Below are 16126 nucleotides of genomic sequence, written 5' to 3' on the forward strand. Positions count from 1 at the left end.
ATGCCACCAGCGATCGTCGACCAAGAGTACTGGATGATATACTTCAATGGGTCACTGATAAAGAGAGGCGCCAGCACAGGGATAGTCTTTGTTTTGCCCCTCAGGGTACACATGAGGTACATGGTTCACCTCCATTTCCCCTCCTCCAACAATGTGGCTGAATATGAGGTGCTCATCAATGACCTGCGCATTGCCATTGAGTTGGGCATCCGACGCCTCGACGTCTGGGGTGACTCCCGACTAGTCGTCGACCAAGTCATGAAGGAGTCAAGCTGCCATGACACCAAGATGGCTATGTACTACCAAGAAGTCTGCCAGCTGGAGGACAAGCTCAACGGCCATGAGCTCAACCACATCCTGAGGTGCCTTAACGAGGCGGCCGGCGCGCTGGCAAAGGCGGTGTCTGATAGAGAGCTGGCGCCAATAGGTGTCTTTGCCAGCGACAACACAAGCCCTTGGTTCACTATGAGGGGTTGGAACAAGATGGTGATGGTACATCTGCTCTAGGCTCGGGGGCTGACCAACCACTGGCTCCATCTATCTCTGAAGTCATGGAGCTTGAAGAGGACCTAGCAATAGAGCCTGACCCTCTGGTCAACCGGAGGACGCTCTACCTCTACTACCTCCTATGTGATGCGCTACTGATGGACAAGATGGAGGCTCAATGGCTCGCGTGTCTCGCCAAGTCCTTTGTCCTTGTGGAGGATGAACTCTACAAGCGGAGCCAAACCGGGATTTTGCAGTGCTGCATCCGCATCAAATAGGGGAAGCGTTTGTTGAGCGATATCCACGATGGGGTATGTGGTCACCACACTGCGCCTAGAACCCTGGTCAAAAACACATTCCAACAAGGCTTCTACTGGCCCACCATAGTAGCCGACGTCGAGCAGATCATACGCACCTGCGAAGGGTGTCAGTACTATGCTCGGCAGACTCACCTACCGGCCCAAGCGCTCTAGACGATCCCTATCACATGGCCATTTGTGGTCTGGGGGCTCGATATGGTCGGACCTCTCAAGAGGGCACCTAGAGGTTACACCCACTTGCTTGTTACCATAGACAAATTTACAAAGTGGATAGAAGCTCAGCTGATCTCCGCGATCAAGTCCGAGCAAGCCGTGTTGTTGTTCCTCGACATCGTCCATCATTTTGGAGTCCCAAACTCCATCATCACAGACAATGGCATGTAGTTTATAGGAAAGAAGTTCCTCTGATTTTGCAATGAATATAACATCCACGTCGACTGGGCCTCCGTAGCGCACCCCCGAATGAACGAGTAGGTCGAACGCGCAAACGACATGGTCCTACAAGGCCTCAAGCCTAGGATCTTCAATCGATTGAATAAATTTGGCACACGATGGGTCACCGAGCTTCCCACAGTGCTCTAGAGCCTGAGGATGACCCCTAGCTAGGCCATTGGCTACATGCCCTTCTTCATGGTCTACGGTTCTGAGGCTGTCCTCCCAACCAACCTTAAATATGGAGCGCCAAGGGTCAAGGCGTACGTCAAATAGGGAGTCGAGGCATCCCTCAAGGATGCCATGGACTAGCTGGATGAAGTGCACGATGTCACCCTCCTCTGCTCAGCCAAGTTCTAGTAGGCGCTACGATGATACCATAGCCGTAGAGTGTTGGGTCGAGCCTTCAGCGTCAGAGACCTGGTCCTCCACCTCGTCCTAAGCAACAAGGACCGCCATAAGCTATCCCCGCCGTGGGAGGGACCATACGTTATTGTGGAAGTGCTCTAGATAGGCACTTACAAGCTCAAGACAATTGACGGCGAGGTCCTTGCCAATGCCTGGAATAGATAGCAGCTACGTTATTTTTACTTCTAATAAACGCACACTTTCTCTTATCAGTTTTATTATCAAACCCCCTGATCTTTTGACATCCGACCCCAGCAATGGCAAAGGGTCAGGCCTTACTCGAGGGCTTATATGAGTATATCTATCTAGCAAACATTCTCTGTGCCTACCCCCTTTTCATGTTAAGACCTAGAAGCTAGGTTTACGGGAACATGCTCTGAGTATAACTGGTCAGACTACAGAAAACCTATGCCCCAACGGCTATAGTGTCTTTGCTCACCAACATGATCAGAATTAGGCTCACCCGCACTCTGAGCTTTTCTGACCTTAACGACAAAAGGGTCAGAGTGCACTAACCTTTTATATAAAAAGGGGAGAAGAGCTAAAAAGTTGTTTGCTATAACGAAACTTGCATGCTTGTCGATTTGTTACAAGTTTCTCCACCTGGCATATCTGCCTAACTAAATTCTTGCGCGGGATATTATCATCCTTTATCTCCACAGGAAAGTCATGTCTCAGTAGGCAACACCAATCGACCGAATGTCTTGGCCACTGCTAAGAAATGGGTTGGAAGCAGACAGGATCCTACTCATATCCGGTGGAGGCTTCCCAAACCCATCACTCTTACCATCGAGGTAAAACCGGTGCCTAGGTCGATCGAATGGCTCAAAGCCGCTGCCGAAAGACAAGCACCCTTACTTTACGCATTAAATTTCACTACCGAACCTCCGACCCCAGCAACGGCAAGGGGGCGAACATCGCTCGGGGGCTAGCGAGAGTGTCTATTTGGTAGACATTCTCTTTGTCTAGCCCCTCCTTACGTTAAGAAAATGGGGGCACCATGTGCGGGCACAAACTCTAAGTAAACCTGGTCGGACTGCTAGGACCCTACACCCTAGCGGCTATGGCATCTTTGCTCACCAGCATGATCAGAGTCTTTGTCCCCATGCCCCAAGCTTTAGACTCCACCTTCTCAAGAAGGGTTTGGAGGGGCCTACCTGTGGAATCTCCATCGAGGAGAGGCCAGTAGGTCACCCAAGTTGATCGAATGGCTCGAGCCACTACCGAGAGACGGATATGGAGTAGTGGGATACCCCATGCATGTTACGCCGCCTCCATCACGAATGTCGGATCAGGACCCCACATGGACATATCCGATAAGAGCTCCCCAAGCCATCGAGGTAACTTTACTGACCCCCACTTTTTCTTTTCCATTGCATGATCATTCATTCATCCATTCTCATGCATGCATTCATTCATTCATTCATCCCATACACCCAAACATCACATATACAATTGTAGCATCACAACGCTTCATGTCGCGTGATGAAGCAGTAGTCGTCTCATTCGATATGAGCAGTGACCGACCAAGGTTTGAAGGCTGGCCCGCAAAGGGCTTGAGGTCGCCTCGCGTTAAACAGAGCCAGGGGAGAAAAATTGAGATGAGCCCTAGAGGCCTTACCCAACCCTGCTTAGAAGCAGATAGGGACATCTCAACCTTTCTCATTCGATTCTAACCTCGAGCCAAGCCCATAGAATCTCCATTGAGAGGAGGCCAATGGACCACCTAAGCCTATCGAATGGCTCGGGCATCTGCCAGGAGGTAGGTTAAGAAGTAGTGGAATGCCACATGAGGGCTCTATCGACCCAGTCAGCGGATGATGAACCCAGATTCCACTCAAACATGCATGTTAGCGAGCTCACCGAGCATGACACTCGAGCCATCGAGGCAAGTATCATTAGCTCAACCCCTCTGGTTGTGAAAATCGACGATAGGGGGGCGCATGAAACACGGCTGACCCCTTCCGAGACCCATGGGGCTCAGGGGCTCGAGTCACCCGACTATAAATTAGGAGACTGGGGTTCAAAGGCCAACCCACGGAGGGCCCAAGGCCGTCTCGTGTCGAACAAGAGCCAGGGGTGAAAACGTAGATGAGCCCCAGCGGCCTTCGCCCACGCCACCTAGAAGCGAACAGGGTCATCTCAACCTTCTCGTTCGATCCTAACCTCCAGCCAAGCCCATAGAGCCCCCATTGAGGGGGAATCTATTGGAAGATGGGTTAAGGAGCAGTGGAATGCCACATAAGGGCTTTGATGACACCATCATGAATGATGGACCCGGATTCCACTCAAACACGCCTGTTAGCGAGCTCACCGAGCGCGTCACTCGAGCTATCGAGACAAGTGACATTAGCTCAACCCCTTCGGTTGTGGAAACCTCGGATGGGGCGATGATCACAAAGACGAACCAACAACTCGACCAAAACCCCTGCTATATGCAAGGGCTCAAGGAAAGTTGGATTTGCAAGGAGACCGAACGCGTGGTCGTAGAACGATAGCTCAAATCCTAGGGAGGGGGTACGCGCGAATACAAGAGATGCTTTTTCCACTAGTTTCGCTATCCTCTCTTTGATCTTCAGTGACATCCAACCCTAGCAATGGCTGGGGGTCGGATCTCACTCGGGGGTTGATAAGGGCATAAATACACCCCTTTTTTGAAACAGGCGCCGCGTCGGACATCTTTCACACGTTAAGCCTAGTGGCAAGGTTTGTGGAAATAAACAACTGAGCATACCTGGTCAAACTACAAGAAAACTATGCCTCGGCGGCTACGGTACCTTTGCTCACCAGTGTAAATAGAGTTTCCCTCCTACACCTTGGGCCCTACAGTCTTAACAAATGGAAGGGTCAGAATACATGAGCCCCTTTTCGCATAAAAGGGAGGAAAAACAAATACAATCAAACGAAAACGAAATAACGAGTTTATTTTTATGGTACATAAGGGTCGATACTTGTCCGCTGATTACAACAATGATCATTCAACCTACTTGACTAACTAGCCCCTCCGGGGGAGAACTATGTCTTCTATTCTATCTATCAGGTCCCGCGCAAGAGGAGCCACCACCGTCTCTATCTCATCCAGCTCTTGGGCTTTGTAGCCAGGCGTGAAGCCGAGGCTCATCGTCTCTAGGTCGATGTTGTCCGTGTAATGAGAGTGAGCAATCGCAAAGGCCTGGTTGACCCTGTGTGAAGGGCGTCCCTCTTGAGCTGGCACACCCGCACCATGATATCGGTGGCATGGGCCATGAGTGAACTAGTCCCCTCCGACTGCACCACCTCCAAGTCATCATAGACCACTATGAGGGCAGTGCTTAGGATACCGAGCTCATCACTCTCTATCTGAAGGTTCCTCCTTGCCTCAGCGAGGTCCATGGCTAGCCCGGCAAAGATGCCCTCGGCCTCTAGCCTTTGGGTTATCGCAGTTCTGAGCTCGGCCTAGAGGGAGCCAATCTTCTACCACACATCATCCCACTCTCGGATGGCCTAGTCACGCTCCTCACAGGCCACACGACACTCCGAGCGGAGCCTCTCTGTGGTTTGGAGCAGCTTGTCTCGCTCCTTGCGTAGCTAGGCAACCACCTCGGCATCCAGACTTGCCCTCCGCTCTAGGGCCATGAGCCTCTCCTTGGCTCCTAGCTTCAGCTCTCACTCCCTCTCTGCCTTGGCCAGAAGGTCAAGGATCCATCGGTGGGTCTCGGTGTCCCTCTAGAGTAGCTCGTGCTGCTCCCTCCTGACTCTGGTGACCTCCTCGTCATCTTGCCATGCCCTCATTGACATGGCCTCGAATGCCCTCTCTACCTCGTCCACATGTTGATGGGCCTTAGCCTCCCATAGTCAGAGACTATCTACCTCCTCGACAAGAGGAGTCAGCTTGGCCATCCTCTGCTAAGCGGTAATGAGCTAGGCAGTCGCATCCCCAAGCAGTCATGCCTTTTTGATGAGGCGGTCCTAGCTCTCCTTTTGCTCATGAAGGAACCGAGATTTGTCCTGGCTACGAGCGATAAGGGACTGAAAGGAGATGAGGGTTAGAACACAAAAAATAAATAAAGGAAGAAGAGGATGAGGGGCAAGATCAAGCGAATACCCGACTAGTGGGAATGATGACTTCGCATAGGGCACCCCTGGCATGATCCAAGGCTTCCAGCACGGCCACAATCCCCACGTCAAGGCTCTCCCGCTCCATGCTCTCGGTGGCATCATCGAGGGTTAAGATTGTCGACGTCGGGTCCTGCGGATTTGTCCACCAGAGTAGACGCTCGCCCCATGTGGGCGAGTGGCTACCTCCCAATGTCAAGGCCAGGGATGATTCCCCGCTGGTCCTCTCTGCCACCACCATGACATCCGATGATCCCTTGACCGCGTCCCCCTCCGTCAGGCCCATGTCGGGCGCTGTTGCTTGGGCCACCGGTGGCATGGGTTGTGTCACTGCCTTGGGTGCCGCCATGGTAGCATCTAGCTATGGCCCACCCATCACAGCTACCACCACCTCCGCCTATGTCGCGCACGCCACGGTCGGTGCCACGAGCGCGGTTGAAAACTCTGTCTGACCCATCATCGGTAGCGGTATCACCTCCATCATCGATTGCTCAGTGACCTTCGAGGGTGTCCTTCTAGGCCCTATGCTTGCTTGTCCCGCTAGGGGCACAGGCGCCACCGTGGGCAGCGCCTGACTGGCCAGCGACGTAGTAGCACCGGCGCTGCTCCTGCCCAAAATTGGTGCGACATCAACCGACGGCCATCGCCTCACTTGAAGGGCGATGCTCTTCTTTGGCGCCACTACCAAAGGATTGCACCACCTCAAGACACTGCAAGAAAGAAAAGCATAAGGCACAATGAAAATAGAGAAAAAAACAAAGGAGCCGGTGACTTACATCAGTGTTGTTGGGAGGCGGATACGTTTGGGGGGTGAACCCCTAGACCCCTGCTCCACCTCATCTAGGTGGGGCCGTTTTGAGCCCGCCTCGGGCTCCCAAGCAGAGGGGCTCACTTCCCTTGCATCTTGCGGCATGACGGTGGAGCCACCATCCTCCGCTGGCACCTCGGGCATGACGGTAGATCCATCCGCCCCTATTGGCTCTAGGGGTAGGCCGATGGTCTGGCCCATCTCCATTGGCCTCATGGGCGTGCCCTCCCCTCCATGGAACAGGAAGGTCCCTAACCCCTGTAAAGATGAGCGGATACCTATCAGCACATCCTCACTCTCTTGGTCATCATGCTCAGTGTCGTCAACTACCTCACTATTGTCTTCCTCATCGTCGTCGTCATTGCTATTGGTGTCCTCCCCTCGCTCCCACACCTGCAGTCTCTACTGCCTCTTCTTCCTCTTGCCCTCCTTCACCTTCCTCAGCCACTCGACCTCGGCATGATTCACCTCCCTCATGGATGGATCACTCGGCAATGGAGCCGGGTGATCCTTGAGGACGAGGTCCCTCAGCTAATCCCCCAATCTCAATGTTAGTATCAAGGGGTTGGGAGTTCAATTGAAGAGGAGACATAAGGAGGGAAGACTTACAAAGATGATGTAGCCTGGTTCAGGCTACATCAGAGGATGCCTTGACACTGGATACATGAAATCAAGGGGAGCGCCTGTGTCATCCCACGAAGGCTCCATCACCTCCTTGATGCGCTGCGCGACTTTGGAGGGGGAGAGCGCTCCCTCAGTAAGCATCGTCCCATTGAATGACGCCTCAGGCACCATCGCATACAATAGGAGCGCGCGCTTCATCAATGGCACCACCCTCCTTGTGTGGTAGGCCTCGATGATGCTCGACCCCTTCAGGCCCCTCTCCTTCAGGATTTAGATGACGGCAAGGTGGTCCCGGATCTTCTTCTTGTCCTTCTCCGGGACACCCCACTTCCTCCACGCATCCAAGGCCTCTTCGATTAGGCACCTGGTGAACTCTGGTAGGGGTGCGACTGCATCATTCTTGAGATAAAACCAATGCGAATGCCACCCCTTGTTGGAGGTCGATAGACGCATCGACGAGTAGTCGCTGATCTAGTTGTTCCGGAGGTGGATTCCGGCGCATCCCATCGGCGTGTTCAACTCCTGCTTCTTCTCCCTTTCTTCTAGAGGGTGACAATGAAGAAGTGCCGCCATAGATCAAAGTGGGGACTGATCCCTAGAAATCCCTCACGCAGGGTGATGAACACCGCCATGTGCTAGATTCTGTTGCGGTTGAGGTGCTACAACTCGATCTTGTAGTAATGTAGCAGCCCCAGCAGAAATTTGTGAGTAGGGGTGGTGAGCCCACGCTCATGGAAGTGCATGAACGACATGATGTAGTCATTAGGCGATGATGGCACATCCTCCTGGCCAGGCAGCAGCCACTCCTCAGCCACGGTCCACGCGCAGAGAAGACCACGATGGACAAGACCCTCCATGCGCTGGAAGGTGATGTTAGAGTGGCACCATGGATCCATTGGAAGATGGGGTAGGTGGATGTGAGCTCAACGGCGGCTGGGATGTGGAGGCAGGAAGACTAGGCGATTGGTGGTGGAGGTTGCAGATGCAAAGGCAAGAAGGCAAGGTATGAAACCCTAGGGGCGAACCCTTTGGTTTTATAGGGGCGATGGATGCAAGGAAACCTACCGTCTGCCTAGATCTCCACGCCTACCATGATCGACCACAACACCATGCCATGGGATATGCGCACACAATCCCTATCCTTTCCCTCAAAAGACTCACCAGACGTTTTGCCTCCCCGGGCGGACCAGGACTCGTTACGAGTAAAAGGAATATGGATCAAAAACGCCTCTACGGGCTGTCTGGGCCTAGGAGTTCGATGGCTAGCCCATCAATAGGTTTGATAGCCATCCTAGGCACCCTTACGATAAGGAATGGAAAGGGATGGGCCCCACAAGCGGCCAATACTCAGGCGCACGAGCGTCGCGAGTGTCTCGGCCCTCGATCGAGTCTCAGCCAGGCTGACCCTGACCGGATCCCCGTGAACGGGATGCTAGGACCCCAATCGAACTATCCAGCTAACAAACCATCAAATCTCACAGCCACACCCATGAAGGGTCCAACCTCGGCAAGAAGGAATCGCTGTCCCCAAGACACGCTGTGGGCGATAAAAGAAGGCCAGGGCCCTTAGAGTCCTCTCTTTCGAAAAAAAAACTCTGAAGGAGTATTCTACTCCTCCATAGGCTCGAGGGCTACTATCGGGGACCAATACTAGGGTACCTGAATAGGAGGAGCTAATACCCATCAACGCTAAGAGCGGTCAAGAACGTGACTACATCTCTTGGTGGGCCCCACCTTGTCCAACCACTAAGGCCACGGGCTCCGCCTCGTCCGACCCCCGAGGGTTGTTTCTACCTTGCCTGATATCTAGGGGCTGGCTCTGCCTCGCTTGACCCCCAAGGGTTGGATACACCTTGGCTAACTCCTGAGGGTTGGCTCAGCCTCGTCTGACCCCCGAGGGTTGTCTTCGCCTCGCCGGACATCTAGGGACTGGCTCCGCCTCACCTGATCCCTTGAGGGTTGGGTACGCCTCGATTGACTCCTGAGGGTTGGCTCAGCCTTGTCTTACTCCTAAGGGTTGTCTCCACCTCACTCGATGTCTAGGGGCTAGCTCTGCCTTGCCTGACATCTGAGGGCTAGCTTCGCTTCGCTCGATCCCTTGGACGTGGTTCTTAACAGAAGCTCACGCCATCGCCAACCACTATGGGCTAGAAAGTACTACTCAAGGTCAAACTTTTGGCATGGTGTAGGGAGCGGTCATGTCTCAGCACGACCCATCCCCATGACATGCCATTCTAGGGGACTCACATTGCCCATAGTGACAGACGCGTGGTCACTAAGCTGCCCACTCCCTGTACGGTCGCTGACTACCATGCTGGTTTGTCGCACCATCCGCCAGGGCAAAACGGGATGTTATGACCCGCTAACAATGCTAGGGCATGGCAGTGTCAGCGAATAGGTGCCTAGCATGGGACTATCCCTATTGCCACCTGCCATGTCAGCGGGTCCTGCATGGAGGAAAAGAAAGGCCCAGCGACCCTAAAGGACTTCTTTGGCCTCTCGTTCTCCTTGGCTCCCCCATTTTGTAATCTATGCTTTCCCTTGGCCTATAAAAGGGAAAGCAAGGCATCCCATGAAGGGGCATCGGTTCATCGCATCGCACAACACATTGCATAATAGTAGAACCACTAGCATCAAACCTCAAACATATAGCTGAGCAGCGATCGAGCTCTCAGCACCTAATCGATCTTTCCATCAGAGACTTAGGACCTATCTCTCTCTCGCCCATTTGTAACCCCTACTATGAACTTTTTAGTGCTAGTAACACGAGCAGTAGCCACAAAATGGACATAGGGACATTCTGCCTGAACTAGTATAAACCTTGTGTCTTCTTAGCACACCATCCGAGCCAGACGTGCAATAACACAAATTTACTCGTTGGTGTTTACTCGAAACACCAACAGATAGCGAGGCCTCCTAGGACTGAAACTGGTAGTTTAGACTTCTACCACCAACGGGTTAACGATAGAGGCGGTAGTGGTATTGGGGTTGCATTTTCTTTGTCGCATGAAAAGCCAGGCCCACTAGGATACGCATTTTGCCCGCCGGCCCTAAAGTAGTGTTTGGTCAACCGGCAGTAAATTTAGCATGAGTGTTGAATTGTCTCAACTTCCAAGGCCATCAAATAACCATTACTTCTACCGCATGAAACCTAAGAGCCGCGTACCCACTGTTGTACATATACTTCAAGCCTGGTGCCCTCTAAAACCACCCCTCTTCATCCATCAGCCCCTTCTCTTCTAATCTACAAAGAAAATGTCAGACAGCCCCATCAAGTCTCCAAGCAGCCCATCATCCAGGGAGGATGAATTGCCTTCCCACCACTCCTCCGAGGAGAACATCTAAAAGATCCTTGTTTGGTTTTGGTAATTCAGTGACAACCTTAGTTGGAGTAATATGTGTTTGAGTGAGATACACAGGTGATTAGTCCACAAGTACATCATGTGTGAGCAACCTATGCCATGGAGGTGAAATGGCTTGGATATGTTGCAAGGCACACACATGTGATGAATGAGCTCATTATTGCATATGAGACATTACATGGAATCATGTGACTAAGGTGGAGAAGATCAAGACAAGACTTGGCTTGATGGACCGATTGCAAGCGTGAAGGGCAAGTTGGAGGCTTTGGAGCGATGGACCGTGTGGCGGTGAAGTTTGAGCAAGACTTGGCACCGATGGACGAAGGCAACGGTGAAATGTGAGGTCAAGATCGATGAACCAACGAGGTCACGTGATGATATAAAGTGGATCATATCATTTGAGATAATTAGGTGCATGTGTTGCATCAACATCGGAGGAGATGGAATGGAATGCACAAGGCAAAGGTATAACCTATAGGGCATTTCATTTCACCAGTCATAGGTGTGTAGAGATGTTTATGACTGGGTTTAGGATAGATGGCAGCACTATCAAGAGGGGCAAACTTATTTGCATATCGGTCACTAGTGCTACTCGAGTGATCTAACCTTGCATCATTACTAGGATCGAGTGGCATAGTGAATTGAGTGACTAATCCTTTGGAAAATGTTTGTGAAATGCTAACACACTTGCACATGGTGATGTACACTTGGTGGTGTCAGCACATTTGCAAAGGAGAAGTCAAAAGGTGAAGAAAGAAGGCAGAACCAGGCTCTTTGTGCTACCCTAGGGGCACCACCATGCCATGTTCAGTGCTCCACCACCCCTAGGGCGGTGCCCACATGGACTTGGTTTCGAGCAGCAGGAGAAGGGGTGTCACCAGACGTGATGATGTACACCACTATGCAATAGATAGTGCACCATCGAGTGCTATCTGGTGCCACCATCGTGTTTTACCCAAGGCTGGCGAGTTCATGTCTGAGCCAAGGGGGTCACCGCCATGGGTAGTGCCGCCCTATATCTGGTGCACTGCCCTATTAATCCAGAGAGGGAGGAAAATGGGCACGGGCACCTTTAGGGGCACAGCCACCCCTGGGTAGTGCACCACCCCTACCTATTTGCTACTATGAACTCAACAGCTAGTTTGAACTAGCCATTGGATTCGACCATTGGGCACCTCCCTACCCTATCCGGTCCTCGCACCGCTGTGTCTAGTGCCCTCGCAAAAACTAGCTCATTTGTTCTAATGGCTCGATTTGGCTTAGGGGCTATAAATAGAGGTGAAGCTCATCCTTGGGCTGGTTGTTGAGCACCCTTAAGCCTTGGTGGCTTGTGTTGGTGTGCTTGGGAGATCTCCAACTCACATATGCTTGATAGTGATCATCCGATTGAGTGTGAGTGTGATTCTAGTGTGATTGCACCATGAGGTTGCATTGAGTGGCACTACGTGATCGAGTTGCAAGCCAGTGGTGCTTGTTACTCTTGGAGGTTGCCACCTCCTAGATGGCTTGGTGGTGGTCTCCATTGAAGCACACAAAGAAGATTGTGCGGTGCTCTGGAGAAGTGATTTGTGAGGGGTACCGTGCTCACCCCATGGGACTCACGAAGAGCAACATTAGTACAGCGTGTCATTGAGCTACCCTCAATTTTTGGGTAGGTTCTTGTGGTTCCCAATGTGTGGGTTTGGCGGGTGATGCTAATTAGCCACCGAACCACCAAGTGAGCGGTCGACAGAACAGGGACAAGCATGTTGGCAAACACGTGAACCTCGGGAGAAAAATCACCATGTCATCCTTCTCTTCTCGTTGGTTTGCATTCCCCTTTACACAAGCTTGTACTTACATTTCATATATTGTGCTTGTGTAGTTGCTCTTGTAATTAGTTAGCTTGTGTAGCTCGCTAGTTACCTTCTTGCTTGTGTAGCATAGAAGTAGCTCCCTCATGTAACTAGTTTACTTTTGTAGTAAGTTAGTTGCATTACTTAGTTTGTGTAGCTAAGTAATTTTGCGCTCTCTAATTTGGCTTGTGTAGCCTTGTTATTGAGCACTACTAGTGAGCTTAGGAGCTTTGTGCTTTTGCTTCACTAGTTTGTGTAGGAGCCCTCCCGGTTGCAAAAGTACTAGTTGCATAGGTTTGTGTGACATTGCTTCTAGAATTATTTAGGTGACCTCTAGCTAGCTCGACACCTTTGTTGTCTAATTAGGATCTTTATAAGGTGCTTGTGAACTTAGATAGAGGGGTGTCGTCTTGGCTAGACCGATAATTTTAATTCCATATTTGTTTCGGTTAGCCAGCGCATTTATTTTTTAGAAAGGACTATTCACCCCCCCCTCTATGTAACACCCCAGGTGTTTGGCTTCCACATTTGCACTTGCATTTCATGAACATGAGCATCATTCATCCATTCATGGGCTTATATTGCATGAAACATGTTTTCGAAACATCGCAACATATTGTTATATTTCATGTGTGTTGATTTTATGAAATGTATAGTGTGCAACACTCAAGTGCAACATGTGCAACTCACTTTAGTGCAACATGGTTAGCTAGTGCTATGCAACAAAATCATGAAACATGTGAAACATGACTTTGAAACAAAGGTGACATTTCACTTGTTTTTCCTTGTTTCAATGCATGTGATGCTTGATTTTGGTGTGACCAATGTGTGGTGTGGCTAATTATTCTCCTAAGCAACTTAGTTATACTTAGAATGTTATTAGGAACAATGTGCATGTTGATCATTTTGCCTAATTAGGTTTCCAAGTCATGGTTTGACCATTATGGACCCCTAGAGCTCCTGAGTTTGACTGTTTAAAAAGTGTAGCTTAGAATATTTGCATGTCTGAGCAACCTAAAGCAAAGTTGTAGCAAATTTTATAAGGAACAAACCTTGTTTAGAAGCCAAGTCACGAAAATGTGTACAACATACTCAAAAAGGGCCCACAAGTCAGTGTTGAGGGCTGATTCAACACTTAGAAAAATTTCTAAGTATGAAATACAATTTCAGTTTCCTGTACCCGACTTGTTCATGTTGTAGCTCCCAAACAAAGCCGAATTGGCTCAAGCTCCAATTAGCAAACTTGTAGTACTCACTTGGATCTCAAACTTTGTAAATTACACCATGAGCTAGATCATCACGGATTTGGAGTTTGAAGGTCATCAAGTGACGCTGTCAGGCTCGACCGGTAACTCTAAATCGATGCTACAGTGTTCGACGGGTTTCAGAACTCGACGGCCGCGTGTACGCCACGCATCGCCGACCGCCTGACCACGCAGGCCACACGCCATGGCCGGCCTGGCACCGCTATCCATAGCAAGAGCCCGCGTCCTTCTGCTCTCCCAGCTCACATTTCCATTTCTTGCTCTTCCTTCGTTTCCCACCGCAGCCAAAGCGGAGCCACCGCCCCGCCATTGCTGTCGAGCGAGCCACCGTCGCCTAGCTCACTCGCCACCGCAAAATCGCCACCTCCAGCTAGCCCGAAGCTCCAACATAGCCTCCTTTAGCTCTTCCACCTCGCCGTTGGGACGACGAACCAAGGTAGTGGCCATATTTTTGGTTTCCGCCGCCGCCGTACCTCGCCGGATTTGGAGCTCGCCGTGGCTAGCACAGCACAACCTCTCTCGTCCTTCCCTAACCTCCGTCTTAGCTTCACCGTCACTTGCCATTGCTTGTGTGATGATGTAGCTAGCTCCACCGGTCCGGTCAGGCCAGAACGTGGCCGCGCACCGCCGTGCGCCATGGCCGAGTGAAAGGTCCTAATGGCTAGAGGGGGGCTGAATAGCCTAATAAAAATTTCTACAACAACACTTAACCAAATGGTTAGACAATTATGATGTGAAGCAAATGTTGCACTAGCCTACTCAAAATGCAAGCCACCTACCACAATTCTAGTTTAGATAGTGTCAATTCACACAAGAGCAATGACACTACCCTATGTTAGTGTGCTCTCAAAGGATAACTAAAGAGCCACACCAACCAAGCATGCAAGCTCTCACAATTAACTACACTAAAGAGCTTGTCAACTAGTTTGTGGTAAACTAAAAAGAGTGATCAAGAGGGTTATATTGCCGTGTAGATGAAAGAACCAATCAATCACGAAGATGAATAACAATGAAGACCAATCACCTCGGAATCAATGATGAACACAATGATTTTTACTGAGGTTCACTTGCATGCCGACAAGCTAGTCCTCGTTGTGGCGATTCACTCACTTGGAGGTTCACGCGCTAATTGGCTTCACATGCCAAGCCCTCAATAGGGTGCCACACAACCAACACAATATGAGGATCACACAAGCCACGAGCAATCCACTAGAGTACCTTTTGGCGCTCCACCGGGGAAAGGTCAAGAACCCCTCACAATCACCATGATCAGAGTCGGAGACAATCACCACCCTCTGCTCAACGATCCTCGCTGCTCCAAGCCATCTAGGTGGCGGCAACCACCAAGAGTAACAAGCGAAATCCGCAGCGAAACACGAACACTAAGTGCCTCTAGATGCAATCACTCAAGCAATGCACTTGGATCACTCCCAATCTCACTATGATGATGAATCAATGATGGAGATGAGTGGGAGGACTTTGGCTAGGCTCACAAGGTTGCTATGTCAATGAAAATGGCCAAAGATGTGAGCCATAGCCGGCCATGGGGCTTAAATAGAAGCCCCCACGAAATAGAGCCGTTGTACCCCTTCACTAGGCACACTACGCTCTGACTGGACGCACCAATCCAACTGACTGGACCCTGGACTCAGCGTCCGGTCCACTGATGGACGCCATGTGTCACTGGCTTCAAATGTTGTTCGTCAGATTTCAACGGCTACAAAGCTGACCGAACACTCCGGCAAAACTAACCGGACGCTGGAGCCTCAGCGTTCGGTCGAGTATAGTAAGGGTCTAAAACTGGTTTTCCTCGACCGGACGCGTCTGGTCCACCTCGACCGGACATAACCCAGCATCCGGTGGTAAACCCTAGCCACTGTACCGCCAAGTCAGCGCGATCGGACGCAAGCAGTTAGCGTCCGGTGCATTTGGATCCAGCGTCCAGTCACTTGACCGACGCTGGCATCTCCTCCGTTCTCTTCACCCTTGCTTAAGTGTGCTAACCATCAAGTGTATCACCTTGTGCACATGTGTTAGCATATTTTCACAAATGTTTTCAAGGATGTTAGCACTCCACTAGATCCTAAATGCATATGCAATGAGTTAGAGCATCTAGTGGCACTTTGATAACCGCATTCCGATATGAGTTTCACCCCTCTTAATAGTACGGCTATCAAACCTAAATGTGATCACACTCTCTAAGTGTCTTGATCACCAAAACAAAATAGCTCCTACAAGTTATACCTTTGCCTTGAGCTTTTTGTTTTTCTCTTTCTTCTCTTCAAGTTTAAGCCCTTGATCATCTCCATGCTATCACCATTGTCATGTTATGATCTTCATTAGCTTCTTCTACTTGAAGTGTGCTACCTATGTCATGATCACTTGATAAACTAGGTTAGCACTTAGGGTTTCATCAATTCACCAAAACCAAACTAGAGCTTTCATCTGGCCCGTCCATGCAACTCCGGTGGCCACGCCCTCCTTGCCCTCG

At 50.7% G+C, this 16126-nt stretch overlaps 1 protein-coding gene across 1 annotated transcript; it reads left to right on the forward strand.

Annotated features, from left to right (window-relative positions):
* Positions 1 to 507, forward strand: LOC136543805 (uncharacterized). The gene has a single exon (XM_066536154.1). The coding sequence runs from the start codon at positions 1 to 3 to the stop codon at positions 505 to 507; it is 507 nt and encodes a 168-aa protein (XP_066392251.1).
* The last annotated feature ends 15619 nt before the right edge of the window (positions 508 to 16126 follow it).

Source organism: Miscanthus floridulus, chromosome 3 (assembly GCF_019320115.1).
Source record: "Miscanthus floridulus cultivar M001 chromosome 3, ASM1932011v1, whole genome shotgun sequence".
NCBI classification, from domain to species: domain Eukaryota; kingdom Viridiplantae; phylum Streptophyta; class Magnoliopsida; order Poales; family Poaceae; genus Miscanthus; species Miscanthus floridulus.

What these genes read in the sequence shown, in the direction of transcription:
- LOC136543805 (XM_066536154.1), top strand. Translation starts at nt 1, where the DNA reads ATGCCACCAGCGATCGTCGACCAAGAGTACTGGATGATATACTTCAAT.